Source organism: Rutilus rutilus, assembly GCF_951802725.1.
Source record: "Rutilus rutilus genome assembly, chromosome: 5".
NCBI classification, from domain to species: Eukaryota; Metazoa; Chordata; class Actinopteri; order Cypriniformes; family Leuciscidae; genus Rutilus; species Rutilus rutilus.
In genome coordinates this window covers 1,130,665-1,146,694 of record NC_140213.1, presented here as the reverse complement: position 1 = coordinate 1,146,694, position 16,030 = coordinate 1,130,665, and the positions used below count along the sequence as shown (strand labels likewise).

General features: G+C 44.8%; 1 protein-coding gene across 1 annotated transcript in view; it reads right to left on the bottom strand.

The window, feature by feature from the left end:
* Positions 1-841: 841 nt before the first annotated feature.
* cttn (cortactin) overlaps positions 842-16,030 on the bottom strand; it is a 20,660-nt gene continuing 5,471 nt past the window's right edge. Inside the window, exons 5-15 of the mRNA XM_084409693.1 lie at positions 15,432-15,542; positions 15,287-15,341; positions 13,784-13,894; positions 13,596-13,706; positions 12,987-13,097; positions 11,175-11,230; positions 10,917-10,986; positions 6,452-6,600; positions 3,404-3,578; positions 3,017-3,085; positions 842-1,965 (exon numbers count right to left, since the gene is read on the bottom strand). Of these exons, the coding sequence (XP_084265819.1) occupies positions 1,829-1,965; positions 3,017-3,085; positions 3,404-3,578; positions 6,452-6,600; positions 10,917-10,986; positions 11,175-11,230; positions 12,987-13,097; positions 13,596-13,706; positions 13,784-13,894; positions 15,287-15,341; positions 15,432-15,542 (1,155 nt within the window). The 3' untranslated portion in view covers positions 842-1,828. The remainder of the gene's footprint in view (positions 1,966-3,016; positions 3,086-3,403; positions 3,579-6,451; positions 6,601-10,916; positions 10,987-11,174; positions 11,231-12,986; positions 13,098-13,595; positions 13,707-13,783; positions 13,895-15,286; positions 15,342-15,431; positions 15,543-16,030) is intronic.

Here is a 16,030-nt window from a genome sequence, read left to right as displayed (position 1 = left end):
TAGATCGGCATGAAGTGGAAATTCCCCCTACTTTAATATGAGCTGCAGTTTTAGAGATTCCATAAGCCAGTTTATAGAGGATGCTTTAAGCTGTTATAAAACTTGGAATCATGTTTCTTAATATATAAACTGTTAGCCAGCATGCAGAGTGCATGTACAACTTGATTGTGAGAATTACTTTTCTATCTTGTCCTGACAGTGGGGATATCTCTGAAGAGAGAAGCGAGATCTGAGTATGAGTGAATATACACCACAATATTTTTCTAAAATGTGGGACAGGAATTTTAAATTGCAAGCCTTTCTTGAACGACGGTTTGCCAATATACTGCTGCTACTGTGAACAAGTCGTTTTTATATAAAATAGATCCTCTTTAGATAGCATATAATAGAGTAAGTGTATTTTGGATTTATATAATTATATTGCCTTTTATAATGCTGTTTCAATGGTGTTGTTCCCACTGAACTGTGGTTTGCCAAAAAAAGTCAAATGTTTGAATAAAATGGGTATATTTGTTAGATTATTAATATAGCAAATCCAAAACACAATATATTTATACTATGATTAATGCATACTGTATATATTTAGATAATGTACCTGCCACATCATAAGCACAATATTCACCTTATATCTATGGAATTGTCCTGTTGTTTAGCTATGATTTTCCCCCATGTTGCTTTACTCTGCTTACTACATGTAAAGACTTGTGTTCACACTGTTAATGTTGTTAAAGACCTTCTAAAGTAGAAACTCATTGCAATGACCAAGAAAACGTATTGTAGGATTTGTGGGATGAGTGCTTGTATGGCGACTAAATGTGAAAGAAATAAATATTGCTCTGGTCATGTGCGTCAGTGTGTCTTACAAACATTTGCACTTTATTACAATTGCTAACAGAGAAGTAAAGTTTCACACGTGTGGCCAAATAATGGATTGGGAAAAATACCAAAAACAGTAGTTTTATTTATTTTTTTATTCTTAAATGATGTTTCTTATAAAACAGCCTTGTAAAGAGAGCCAGTATAGATAAGCACAGACAATTTGTTTGAAAAGGTTACTTAACTAAAAATGCAAACCAGATTATGTCATTAGCTGTTGCTATTATCCAGTATTAACTCGACTGCACCGCTGCGGATTGTCGTTTGATATAATTGGGCTGTCAGAAACAGAAACGCCATGCACTCACAGAAACATCGACGTGTCCTGCACATCAAGAGCGAGTCCAGATGTAGCCGAACACCTGACGGACTTTACAGACGAATCAGAAGCACGAGACGACGCAGATCAGACATACACACAAGACATCAGCATCTGATTTAACACACAAACCCTTCAAATACCATTAAAATGATTCTTATAAACCGTGTCAAGCACTGCGATTTCCAGCAGTGATTATTATGGCATCACGTTTTGGCCTTCATTCATATTTTCAAACATAATTAATTTGTTCCCTATTTCAACACTGCAAAAAAAAAAGACACTAAATGAGCAGAAGTGTTCGTACGGACGCAGCTTTAAGAGTCGCAAAGAAGCCGCACATGTGCATGATTTATTCTCAAAGACAGCAGAAGATCTCTGATCTTTGGTCTACTCTCTTATTTCACACCCATCACGTGTGCGCATGTGTGTGTGTGTGTGTGTAAACGCTCTCAGAAGTGTCATAAATCTCTATTGGCAGAGGCATCTACTCTGGCCTACTGACGGGAACGTTGAGACGAGAGACCAGCGAACGCCCGCGCGAGACAGAAAGAAGAGGAAGAAGAGAAAGCTGATGAAGGAGGCGAGGAGGCGAGGAGGCGAGGGCTGACGCTCCGCCTGGAACGAGTGAGGCTATTGTCGAACTTCAACGTAATTGGCTGGGAAGAGTCCGTACGAGCCCCGACACACACCCCTCCACCAGCCCTCGTCAATCATCTCGATGTTGGTGATGATGTCGTCTGGGTCAAAGGAAATCTCATCATCACCCGCTGGGGAGAAACAGAGGCGCGTTACATCACTTCCTGCTCCTAAGAGGCAGATGTGCAATTAAAAAACTATAAAAAATGAAAAACAATTAAGTGCAGGATTTACTTTAATTGTTGCAAATTTCACAAATAATTGCAAAGAAACGGCAAGTAATTATTAAAGCTCGTTTCCGCCATGAAATTAAAAAAACAAAAAATGGATATTGCAACTTTTTCTTAGAATCACAAGTTACAAACTCAGGAATGCAAATCAGAATTGCGAGATATAAAAACTTTTTAAAAAGAATTTTTGTTTAGAGAGAAAGTCTCCGTTTTATTTTTTATTCCCTGCTGGAATCAAACCTCAATCATTGCAACTTTTATCCTCACAATTCAGACTTTTCGTAATTGTGAAGAAAACAAATAAAAGGTAGCTGCAACTTTTTATCTAATTTTTTTATTCCATACTATTAACAGAAACAAGCGTCCATAACATGTAACACACTGAATGAAACGTGAAATGTTGAAGTAGAAAGACTGAAATTGTATTTTCTTGTAAAATGTACTCCAGTAATATCTGTAATTTTCTTATATGAAGCACGATGTAAAGGGACTGACCCGATCCGCCAGTATATGGTCCGTATGGCAGAAAGTATTGCTTCATTTAAAAAACATCATGCCATATTATTATCATCATCAAATAATGGATGGACAAAAGGATATTCCCGTTTGTTGACATGACATGGATAGATTCAGACGTTTTTTTAACAAAACGAACCACTGTTGTGATTTATTTTTCACACAACATGTGTTGCTCCATCAGTGTTCAATACAAACATGTGTATTTTCTGCAGTCATGCACTCTGGGAGTAAAAAGCACATTTTCTCTTAAGATGTGCCTTCAGGCCTGATGTACCCTAATCACTGTTGTCCTACCCTGAGCGAGCCTGTCAGTCGGTCAGCGAGTTTTAGTCCGATGCAATAACATCAATTACCCGAACATTACATAACGGTTAAGTGCAATACATTGATCTTAACAGTTTGTGAACTCAAAGCCATCAAAGCGTTCTCTTACCAGCCTGATAGTCGTACAGAGCGACGGCAGTCACACCGAGATCCTCTCCATACTCGTCCGGCTGAGCACCTGAACCCCACACACACACACACACACACGTGAGCATGGGTGATTTTAGTGATTATATGAACAGTGCTTCGGCTCATTATTCTCAATCTGATGGTTTTGAGATGGATCCATTCTTACAGGCCATTGCCACTATAAACAAACAGCCAGAAAAAATAAAAATAAAATAACATAGGAAAAAAATTGTTGTTTTAAAATAACTTTATAAAAGTGCAGCAATGCTCTTAAAATAATAGAATAAATAAAAAAAAATAGAGAGAGCCAGGAAGAACTGCTCATATGTGTGGGTTTAGTTGGCTGTGAAGTAGAAGTGTGGCGCACCTGAGGTCTGGGTCTGCTCGTCGGGCTCAGGGCTCAGGTACAGCGAGGTCTGGGTCTGCTCGTCCGGCTCAGGGCTCAGGTACAGCTCCTCCTGAGCCGGCTCTTCATACGTGGGTTCTGCTGAGACCGGCTCCAGCTCGTACACGTTCGCCGCCGGCTCGCTGACGGGCTCCGCCTAACACACCAAACACACCTCATGAGGTCCTGCAGCTCATGACACACTCGTGCTGGAGAACCAGTGCTTTACACCAGCGGTCCACAAGAGGGCGCCGTGAACACATGCACACTGAACACGTGTCCTTGCTAGTGCGGATCAGCATTAACACTAGAATGAGACGCTCTAGTAAGTGTGCATGGCTACATCATTAATGTTCACTAGAAAAAAAAATATTTTAGGAAAAAGCTATTAAAAATCATTGTTAACCAACTTTCTATGAATGCGTGACATTGAGTGAGAGCAGTTCCGGCATTAATCTAAAAACTAAAGTACTGTACAGGACCAAACACTACTGAAGTCATCAAATCATCTCTGCCTGAACACATTCAGATCCAGCATGATCACCAGGAGACGGGTGTGTTTTCTGCTCTGGCGTCTTCTCCCGTCTATCTCTGCATCCCGATGGTGTGTGACGGCGCTCAGAGAAGAAATGCACTTTATTTTAGGCCAAATTCAGCTCTATTTCTCAAGTCTCTCGCAGGCCAGAGCTCAGACTCCCCTGCTTTAACGGCTCATCGTAATGCTGCTTTAAATCTAATATAAGAGTAGTTTCATATTGATTATTATTCCATCACATCCAGATCGCAGGGCTAGGATGAAAACACAGGTTTCTTGATTTCAATCGATTCTCATTTTGATGAAGCGACGTCGTTTCTTTCATCATTCAGTCTGTGCTGTTTCCAGTTCATGGAGAACAAACTTCACTAAACATTATCTGTAGCTCCAGCCGTCCAATAATCTTTGTGCTTTCATAATTATGATCAATTCTGTCCATTTTATAATGTGTGTTTAATGTGTGTGACAGATGAAGCGATCATCTCTTCCTCTTATCTACTAGTTACAGCAGCAAATAAATATGATGAACATCAGAAGAAAAGTTGAAAGATACAGAACAACTTCCTGAACATGTAATCCATCAATCAGTGTTTCAACCGTCAATAAAGAACAATAATGTCACGTGATTTACCTCAGGAAAGACATTCAATGACCATAAACTCGATAGTTGCTAGTAAAATAACTAGAGAGGAGCGTTTTGATAAATATATGCACTATATTACATATTCATTATATTTTTACTGAACCTGTTCTTCAATATTTAATGTAAGTTTAAATAAATCCATCATGAAAATAAGTTGACACCCATGTTTAAATGTTTAGTTTTATTATAATGTTGTAAAAACTGGCTTATGTGCGATTGAAATCTTTGTATATGAATCAGGTGTTAATTCTGACCTGTAATATTACAGAAATATAGCGACTGACAGGGATGGGCATTCCTAGTGAAAATAATATTCGATGAATATATAAAAAATTCGATGAAACCCCGCTCCGACATTACACTTCTCTACACTGCACTATACGTGTTGTAGCCATTAAAGAAAACGCATTTAGTTTCATATTTATGTTTCAATAATATAATGTTACTTTTTAATTTAATCTAAGTTGATTATATGAAAAGTGAACAGCATGAGTAAGAGAGGGTCATAAGACGCGCAGTATATCGGGAGACATGTGGAGCGGGTCAGACATGATTTTGACCACTTCATTAAGTTCTGTTTTGTAGAAAGCCTTTCTTTAAAGTGAATTTCGTTTTGTATAAATTGTCTCTTAATTTTAATCAATGTTTCATCAACCAATTGCCTGGATTTAATAAATAAGCAGCAAATATAGCAGACAATATAATCATGACATGGAGGATAATCGCTTGAGTGCGGAATAGGCTATTTATATATATTACGGAAACACTCATTGTGGTCTGGTATTCTCTCCAGTATTTAAGTAATTAAATTAATATAAATATGCGACTAATACTAATACTCGACTAATACTCCTAGTCAAGTAGAAAAAATCTAAGCTTCTGGGTTGAGCGAGCAAAGCGTTCTGGGTTGAGCGAGCGAAGCGTTCTGGGTTGAGCGAGCGAAGCGTTCTGGGTTGAGCGAGCGAAGCGGTTCTGGGTTGAGCGAGCGAAGCGTTCTGGGTTGAGCGAGCGAAGCGGTTCTGGGTTGAGCGAGCGAAGCGTTCTGGGTTGAGCGAGCGAAGCGTTCTGGGTTGAGCGAGCGAAGCGGTTCTGGGTTGAGCGAGCGAAGCGTTCTGGGTTGAGCGAGCGAAGCGGTTCTGGGTTGAGCGAGCGAAGCGTTCTGGGTTGAGCGAGCGAAGCGTTCTGGGTTGAGCGAGCGAAGCGTTCTGGGTTGAGCGAGCGAAGCGTTCTGGGTTGAGCGAGCGAAGCGGTTCTGGGTTGAGCGAGCGAAGCGTTCTGGGTTGAGCGAGCGAAGCGTTCTGGGTTGAGCGAGCGAAGCGGTTCTGGGTTGAGCGAGCGAAGCGTTCTGGGTTGAGCGAGCGAAGCGTTCTGGGTTGAGCGAGCGAAGCGTTCTGGGTTGAGCGAGCGAAGCGGTTCTGGGTTGAGCGAGCGAAGTGTTCTGGGTTGAGCGAGCGAAGTGTTCTGGGTTGAGCGAGCGAAGCGTTCTGGGTTGAGCGAGCGAAGCGTTCTGGGTTGAGCGAGTGAAGCGTTCTGGGTTTCCTTTGTCCTGTACCTGAAATATACCCAAATGAATTGATATAGAATCGAACTGAATCCTGAAATCTGTGTCAGTCCTACCAGACAAATGTGTGTGTGTGTGTGTGTGTGTCACGGGTGTGTGTGTGTGTGTCACGGGTGTGTGTGACGGGTGTGTGTGTGTGTGTGTGTCACGGGTGTGTGTGTGTGTGTGTGTCACGGGTGTGTGTGTGTGTGTGTGTGTCACGGGTGTGTGTGTGTGTGTGTGTGTGTGTGTGTGTGTGTGTGTGTGTGTGTGTGTGTGTGTGTGTGTGTGTGTGTGTGTGTGTGTGTGTACCTTCAGTTTGCTGCGCGCCTCCTCCTGCTCCTGCTTCTCCTTGGCCTGTCGTCGAGCGCGCTCTTCTTCTGCTCTCTTCTGGTCCTCCTCCTCCTTCTGCTTTGCGATGTTCTCGAAGCGAGCCTTGATGCTGCCGGCGCTGTTCCCGGCTAAACAAGAGCACAGGCTTCACTCGAGCGCTATGAAGCGTTATAACCAGGCTTCACTCGAGCGCTATGAAGCGTTATAACCAGGAGATGCTGCACTTATCCCACAAGCCCTCATCACTAATGAAATAAGTAGTGCTTTATGTTCTTCAGCAAGTCTAACTGTATTCAGTAATTGACTAATCAATTGTAAAATAAGACTATAGTCTTCACTGTATAAATTAAATATAATTAATGTAATTAATACAATTTATCTGTGTTAAATCTGTGTCACTATAAAAGTGATTTCCTCTTTCTCTTTTGTTGTTTGATTAACACTGGGCTAACGAACAGCTGTGGGTATATTAGGCTGCCGTCACTTTAAAGACAAATGAGGGATCTCACGCATATGCAGATCCAGTGATACGCATCCGGTCTTCTTTCTCAGTTGTTCACAGCACATAACCGACTGTGTTTATGAGGACACTCGCCAAGACATGCATTTTGACTTAATTTTGTGTGCACGTGTCTGTTCAAGCCATGGTTCAAGCTCAAGAGAAGAGAATTCAGCGTTCACATGATGTCTGCATGTGTGTGTGTGTGTGTGTGTGTGTGTGTGTGTGTGTGTGTGTGTGTGTGTGTGTGTGTGTGTGTGTGTGTGTGTGTGTGTGTTCCAGTCTTGTTCTTGCGCTTGATGTTTAAACTGACAGGACTTAAAAACACATGATAAACTTTAACACCATGATGGATAAACTTTGCAATTAATCCACTAATCGCATGCGTTCCGAACCAAAACCGATCAACTAAGATCCCCATATGTGCATGACATCACACATCCTGCCATGTGACACTTTCGCGGATACGCACATCGCGATATCAATGCTAAAACCATACATATACAAAAACATAAACTATACCGTGCAGCCATAATCATGATTGCTATATTACCAGAGATGGAGAAAAATCAGACTCCAGTAAGTAAACGAGTCCCCAAAAATGTTGGTACTCAAAAGAGCTTCCCTCCACGTTCATCTTTACCACGCATGCGCCCCAGTTCTGCGCACCCCTGGTTATAAAGCAAGAACACAGCACTGACACGCATGCGCCCCAGTTGTGCGCTATAAAGCAGGAACACAGCACTGACACGCATGCGCCCCAGTTCTGCACACCCCTGGTTATAAAGCAGGAACACAGCACTGACACGCATGCGCCCCAGTTCTGCGCACCCCTGGTTATAAAGCAAGAACACAGCACTGACACGCATGCGCCCCAGTTGTGCGCTATAAAGCAGGAACACAGCACTGACACGCATGCGCCCCAGTTCTGCGCACCCCTGGTTATAAAGCAGGAACACAGCACTGACACGCATGCGCCCCAGTTCTGCGCACCCCTGGTTATAAAGCAGGAACACAGCACTGACACGCATGCGCCCCAGTTCTGCGCACCCCTGGTTATAAAGCAGGAACACAGCACTGACACGCATGCGCCCCAGTTCTGCGCACCCCTGGTTATAAAGCAGGAACACAGCACTGACACGCATGCGCCCCAGTTCTGCGCACCCCTGGTTATAAAGCAGGAACACAGCACTGACACGCATGCGCCCCAGTTCTGCGCACCCCTGGTTATACAGCAGGAACACAGCACTGACACGCATGCGCCCCAGTTCTGCACACCCCTGGTTATAAAGCAGGAACACAGCACTGACACGCATGCGCCCCAGTTCTGCGCACCCCTGGTTATAAAGCAGGAACACAGCACTGACACGCATGCGCCCCAGTTCTGCGCACCCCTGGTTATAAAGCAGGAACACAGCACTGACACGCATGCGCCCCAGTTCTGCGCCCCCCTGGTTATACAGCAGGAACACAGCACTGACACGCATGCGCCCCAGTTCTGCGCACCCCTGGTTATAAAGCAGGAACACAGCACTGACACGCATGCGCCCCAGTTCTGCGCACCCCTGGTTATACAGCAGGAACACAGCACTGACACGCATGCGCCCCAGTTCTGCGCACCCCTGGTTATAAAGCAGGAACACAGCACTGACACGCATGCGCCCCAGTTCTGCGCACCCCTGGTTATACAGCAGGAACACAGCACTGACACGCATGCGCCCCAGTTCTGCGCACCCCTGGTTATAAAGCAGGAACACAGCACTGACACGCATGCGCCCCAGTTCTGTGCACCCCTGGTTATAAAGCAGGAACACAGCACTGACACGCATGCGCCCCAGTTCTGCGCACCCCTGGTTATAAAGCAGGAACACAGCACTGACACGCATGCGCCCCAGTTCTGCGCACCCCTGGTTATAAAGCAGGAACACAGCACTGACACGCATGCGCCCCAGTTCTGCGCACCCCTGGTTATACAGCAGGAACACAGCACTGACACGCATGCGCCCCAGTTCTGCGCACCCCTGGTTATAAAGCAGGAACACAGCACTGACACGCATGCGCCCCAGTTCTGCGCACCCCTGGTTATACAGCAGGAACACAGCACTGACACGCATGCGCCCCAGTTCTGCGCACCCCTGGTTATAAAGCAGGAACACAGCACTGACACGCATGCGCCCCAGTTCTGCGCACCCCTGGTTATACAGCAGGAACACAGCACTGACACGCATGCGCCCCAGTTCTGCGCACCCCTGGTTATAAAGCAGGAACACAGCACTGACACGCATGCGCCCCAGTTCTGCGCACCCCTGGTTATAAAGCAGGAACACAGCACTGACACGCATGCGCCCCAGTTCTGCGCACCCCTGGTTATAAAGCAGGAACACAGCACTGACACGCATGCGCCCCAGTTCTGCGCACCCCTGGTTATACAGCAGGAACACAGCACTGACACGCATGCGCCCCAGTTCTGCGCACCCCTGGTTATAAAGCAGGAACACAGCACTGACACGCATGCGCCCCAGTTCTGCACACCCCTGGTTATAAAGCAGGAACACAGCACTGACACGCATGCGCCCCAGTTCTGCACACCCCTGGTTATAAAGCAGGAACACAGCACTGACACGCATGCGCCCCAGTTCTGCGCACCCCTGGTTATAAAGCAGGAACACAGCACTGACACGCATGCGCCCCAGTTCTGCGCACCCCTGGTTATAAAGCAGGAACACAGCACTGACACGCATGCGCCCCAGTTCTGCACACCCCTGGTTATACAGCAGGAACACAGCACTGACACGCATGCGCCCCAGTTCTGCGCACCCCTGGTTATACAGCAGGAACACAGCACTGACACGCATGCGCCCCAGTTCTGCACACCCCTGGTTATAAAGCAGGAACACAGCACTGACACGCATGCGCCCCAGTTCTGCACACCCCTGGTTATAAAGCAGGAACACAGCACTGACACGCATGCGCCCCAGTTCTGCACACCCCTGGTTATAAAGCAGGAACACAGCACTGACACGCATGCGCCCCAGTTCTGCACACCCCTGGTTATACAGCAGGAACACAGCACTGACACGCATGCGCCCCAGTTCTGCACACCCCTGGTTATAAAGCAGGAACACAGCACTGACACGCATGCGCCCCAGTTCTGCACACCCCTGGTTATAAAGCAGGAACACAGCACTGACACGCATGCGCCCCAGTTCTGCGCACCCCTGGTTATAAAGCAGGAACACAGCACTGACACGCATGCGCCCCAGTTCTGCGCACCCCTGGTTATAAAGCAGGAACACAGCACTGACACGCATGCGCCCCAGTTCTGCACACCCCTGGTTATAAAGCAGGAACACAGCACTGACACGCATGCGCCCCAGTTCTGCGCACCCCTGGTTATAAAGCAGGAACACAGCACTGACACGCATGCGCCCCAGTTCTGCGCACCCCTGGTTATAAAGCAGGAACACAGCACTGACACGCATGCGCCCCAGTTCTGCGCACCCCTGGTTATACAGCAGGAACACAGCACTGACACGCATGCGCCCCAGTTCTGCGCACCCCTGGTTATAAAGCAGGAACACAGCACTGACACGCATGCGCCCCAGTTCTGCGCACCCCTGGTTATAAAGCAGGAACACAGCACTGACACGCATGCGCCCCAGTTCTGCGCACCCCTGGTTATAAAGCAGGAACACAGCACTGACACGCATGCGCCCCAGTTCTGCGCACCCCTGGTTATAAAGCAGGAACACAGCACTGACACGCATGCGCCCCAGTTCTGCACACCCCTGGTTATAAAGCAGGAACACAGCACTGACACGCATGCGCCCCAGTTCTGCGCACCCCTGGTTATAAAGCAGGAACACAGCACTGACACGCATGCGCCCCAGTTCTGCGCACCCCTGGTTATAAAGCAGGAACACAGCACTGGACAGTTATTCTGACCTGCTTCGACGGGACGGGTCTTCTGATACGCCGTGCTCGGCTTCTCCACCTCCTCAAACGTGCCTGCGCTCTGATGACAACAGTAACACACACACACCATCATGATGAGAAACACTCGCGGACACAACTGCGCTTTCAGAAAGGAAGTGAACACAAACACACAGTTTTCACAACCGTATTTCTGGTTCTGAATGTCATGTTAAAAAAAGAAACAGAAACTGAATCTCTATGTTCACTATAATGATCTGATAAACGTACCTTGTCCATTCGGTCCTTCTGCACACCATACTTCCCTCCAAAGCCTTTGGAATAATCTATAATGACGACATTTTTGTACAAAATGTTACATAAATGTCACATAAATGTTGACTGAAGTGAAAGCCAAGGAATGTCTGTCTCTACTTGACAGGTCCGACTCATAGCAAAGGCTGACCTTGTGACAGCAAACGGCTCGTTCGTATCTCAGTGTTCGTCTGTCGACACTAATCTACTGATCAGATTTTTCCACTTTAAGTGATCTGTATACTTTAACTTTGTTTGGTGCATAATATATCACAGTTTAATAATGCACTTGCTACTCATTTGCTCCTTTAAAGTCCAGTAATGCTTCATTCGCCCGCTCTGCTCCTGAATCTGAATCTGCACACCTGACCGGCGTGGATGTCCATGATCAAGCCTGGAAGGATCTTCTGGGTAGTCCTGAGTCCTGACTACAGGGCATTAACTGAGTCTGAAAGATCAGCTTATATTTTCCAGATTATTGAAAACAATCAAGGAAATCACAGACATTTGTTTTAAACTATAAATAGATTGCTGATATCACCCCGGCCTGCTTCTCAGCAGTTGTGTAAATCCTTTCTTCACTTGTTAAACTGACACCTGCCTCACTATGTAATCCTTCTGGTTTTTCCGGTCCTCCACTCACAGCTCGATTCTGAGGCTCTCGAAACGGAGGCATCAAGTGTGAAATACACCACTTGCTTGATTGATTCTATTCCCATCAGTTTATTTAAACCCCGCTTTGATGTGTTGTGCCCTACGGTCCTCAGTAGATTAATGATTCAGTGCAGACTGGGGTTGTTCCAGTAACAGCAGTACCAAAAGAAAGAACAAACGCTCTCTAGACGACTTTAACAATTTCTTGGCCATTTCAAATCTTCCGTTTTTGGCAAAAATACTATAATGCATTGATGCGTCTCACTTGTATAACCATCGTACGGTCAATAATCTCCTCGAACTCCTTCAGGCAGGGTTTCGGCTCTGGTCAGGGTCGCCAATCACGTGTTTATGGCGGCATTTCCACTCTCATCCTTCTCGATCTCAGAGCAGCTTTCGATACTGTTGATCATAGTCTTTTACTTACCAACACTGAAAGTGCTTTCGGTGTTTCGGAGACACCTTTAAACTGGTTTACATCCTATTTTACTGACGGTTCCCAGTTCATTGCCATGGGTGGTGACAGGTCAGAGGTCAGGTACTCACTGGTGTTCCTCAGGGCTCAGTTTTAGGCCCCTTGCTCTTTCATTTATATTTGTCACCACTTGGGCATCTGTTGCGATCGTTCGGCCTTCATTATCACTTTTATGCTGAGGATACTAAAATCTATATACACTCTAAACCGGATGTAAATCAGGATGTGTTTCTAAAATCAAGATGACTCTGTTTGACTAGTGGTAAAACTGAAGTTATGTTATGTTGGTTCCTCCTACCAACTTCCCAAAGCTGGTTCACTAACTCACTAACTGTCTGCTGATGGCTCGGTCTTGGAGTTTCAAAGAAAAATAATGAACCTTGGAGTAATCGTTGATGCCAGTCTTACATTTGCAATATAGCAAGAATGTAGCCAAAAAAAAAAACAATAGTTTGTTGTCTCCCGGATTGACTACTGTGCCCTTTCAGCCAGAGTATCTTAAGCTATACTTAAGTTGCAACGTGTACAAAACTCCTGACTGGGACCAGGATGTCCCGTTTTTGTTCCTCGATACATACTTAAGGTATGATGACACCGATGGTGTTTGTGTGTGTGTGTGTGTGTGTGTGTGTGTGTGTGTGTGTGTGTGTGTGTGTTACCTTTCTGTGACTCGTGCAGCTGCAGTTTCTCCTGGTGATCCCATCCCATCGCAGACTTATCCTGACGGTCCGTCTGAACGCCAAACTTCCCTCCGAAACCCTTCACATAGTCTGACACGCAAACAACAGACAAGACGTCACCGTCTAAATGTGACATTAACTAATAAATCTACTAAATGAAAAGCCTGCCAAATCCATGGTTACACTTTACACTTTACAATCAGGTTGCATTAGTTAATGCACTAACTATGAGCAATACTTTGGCCACAGTATTTATTTGTTAACGCTAGTTAATATAAAAAACAGCTGTTTATTGTTAGTTCATATTAGCTCTGGTCCATTAAATAATAATAACTGACAACTATTGATTTTAATAACGTATTAGTAAATGATGAAATGAAAGCACATGATCCATGAAATTCTTTTATGTTGGACAGAAACATTTCAATTTGATTGCTAATCATCCCGATGGGCCATTAGTGCTTAGATGACTGATGCTTGCGGCTATATTTATTATTATCATCATCTCTACCTTCTGTTCTTATGGAATTACACTAAAATCTTTTATAAAGCTGTACAGTTAAACGGAAGTCAAACTGTGACACAAACCTTTCTGGGACTCGTGTTTCTCCGTCTTGCCCTGGTACTCGAAGCCCATGGCGCTCTTGTCCACTTTATCCGTCTCCACTCCAAATTTGCCACCAAAGCCTTTGGCATAATCTGTGGATTTCAGACGACAATAATGCAGAGATGGCCAAACGCAGACACGTGTGTGAGGCGGGGAAGTGGGAACGAACCTTTCTGAGACTCGTGTTTCTCCGTCTTCCCCTGGTAGTCAAAGCCGACGGCGCTCTGGTCCACGCGATCCGCCTGAACGCCGTAGCGGCCGCCGAACCCAGTGGCGTAATCTGGAGGAACAACATGAGCAGACGCCACTGCTGAGATCTACACCACACTCAGGACTTTATATTAGAGAATCTGGATAAATGTTTCTCGTCGTATGGAATTAAGTGACAGACAGATATACGAGTTAGAGCAAATATAACTAGATGATCTTCGTTCATTTTGAGATTACGGGGATCAGGTGATAATAAGCGGTCGACCGATATGTGACTTTCAGGGTCGATGCCGATACCGATTATTACAGATGAAGTAGACCGACCGATATATAGCCTATGTCTAGCGTAAAAATGTAAATTAATGTCAAAATTAAGAATAACAAAGTGTTGACAAATATGTTCTTTAAATGCTTTTAAACATATCTTTACATCTGAGAACTGTTAATAATAATAATAATAATAATAATAATAACTTAGGGAGCACCCAGCATTTTGTAAAACTTAAAGACTCTATTTTAATGGTTAAATTAAATTTTAGTAATCAAAAAGCATTTCTAATTAATTGAAATCAAACTTATTCAATTTATTTACAGTTTAACAAAAATTGCATTTTAGCGCCCTATGAGAAACCGAACCTTTATTTTGACGGGTTGCCGTGGAGATCTGTGAGTTTCTGTGTGTTTATGATATGACGATAGCTTTTCTCAGTTTGGAGCATTAAAAAGCTCATGAAGTGACTCAAAGCGGCTCTGGAGATGATGTTTATGCAATCATGTCTTCATATAATGATGCGGCTGAGGCTGAGAACAGCGCAAGCGTCACACGTGCTCCAGTGTGTGTGTGTGTGTGTGTGGTAAATGAAATCACGCGTCTGCGCCATTCATTTAGAGACATGCAGGATTCATTTCATTTAAATAGTCTTTTTGCGGTTTGAAATTTGATCTGATTTGTACGGACCTGCTTTTTAATTCATCAAAATGCTTAATATCGGACCCCTAGTGATAAGTGTACCTGCTTGGCTGATTATCAGAAGTCTTCAGAGAATAAACATTCATTCATTAATTACAATCTTCATTCTGCTCTCTACATATCTACTAATATAAAGTCTGATTGTGATTTTTGAAGTCAAGTGTCTTTGTGATGCTTCAGAAATAGTAAACCAACATTACCAATGGATGAAAGAAAGTGAAACAGGACTGAGTGTAAGACTGAGTGTAAGACTGAGTGTAAGACTGAGTGTAAGACTGAGTGTAAGACTGAGTGTAAGACTGAGTGTAAGACTGAGTGTAAGACTGAGTGTAAGACTGAGTGTAAGACTGAGTGTAAGACTGAGTGTAAGACTGAGTGTAAGACTGAGTGTAAGACTCAGAGTCAAGAGCAGAATATCAGAGGCTGTTGATCACGGATGAAGGATCGTTCATAAAAATAAGGAAGGAAAGAAAAAGAGCAAGAGAGACTTACCTTTCTGCGAGGCGTGTTTCTCAGTCTTCCCAGCGTACTCAAAGCCCATGGCCGACTGCAGAACACACACACACACACACGCGAGTGAACAGATGAAGAAGACAGTCTGAGCGCAGAAACCCTGGCTGAAGATCTGACGGATTACCTGGTCGACACGATCCGCTTCCACGCCGAACTTTCCTCCGAAACCCTTGGAGGTGTCGGTCTGGGAGCAGTGCTTGGACAGCTTGCTCTGATACTCGTGGCCTACAGCAGACTGAGCAACACAACACACACTTCAGTGACACAACACACACTTCAGGAACAACAACACACACTTCAGGAACAACAACACACACTTCAGGAACAACAACACACACTTCAGGAACAACAACACACACTTCAGGAACAACAACACACACTTCAGGGACACAACACACACTTCAGGGACACAACACACACTTCAGGAACAACAACACACACTTCAGGAACAACAACACACACTTCAGGAACAACAACACACACTTCAGGAACAACAACACACACTTCAGGAACAACAACACACACTTCAGGAACAACAACACACACTTCAGGAACAACAACACACACTTCAGGAACAACAACACACACTTCAGGAACAACAACACACACTTCAGTCCCGAGCGATCAGCAGTGGAAGATCCACATCACAGAAACCCACGGACTCTCAGAAGACGTGACTGCAGTGTTTCCCCTACAATGTGTTCATCAGCGCCGCTGCTAAAT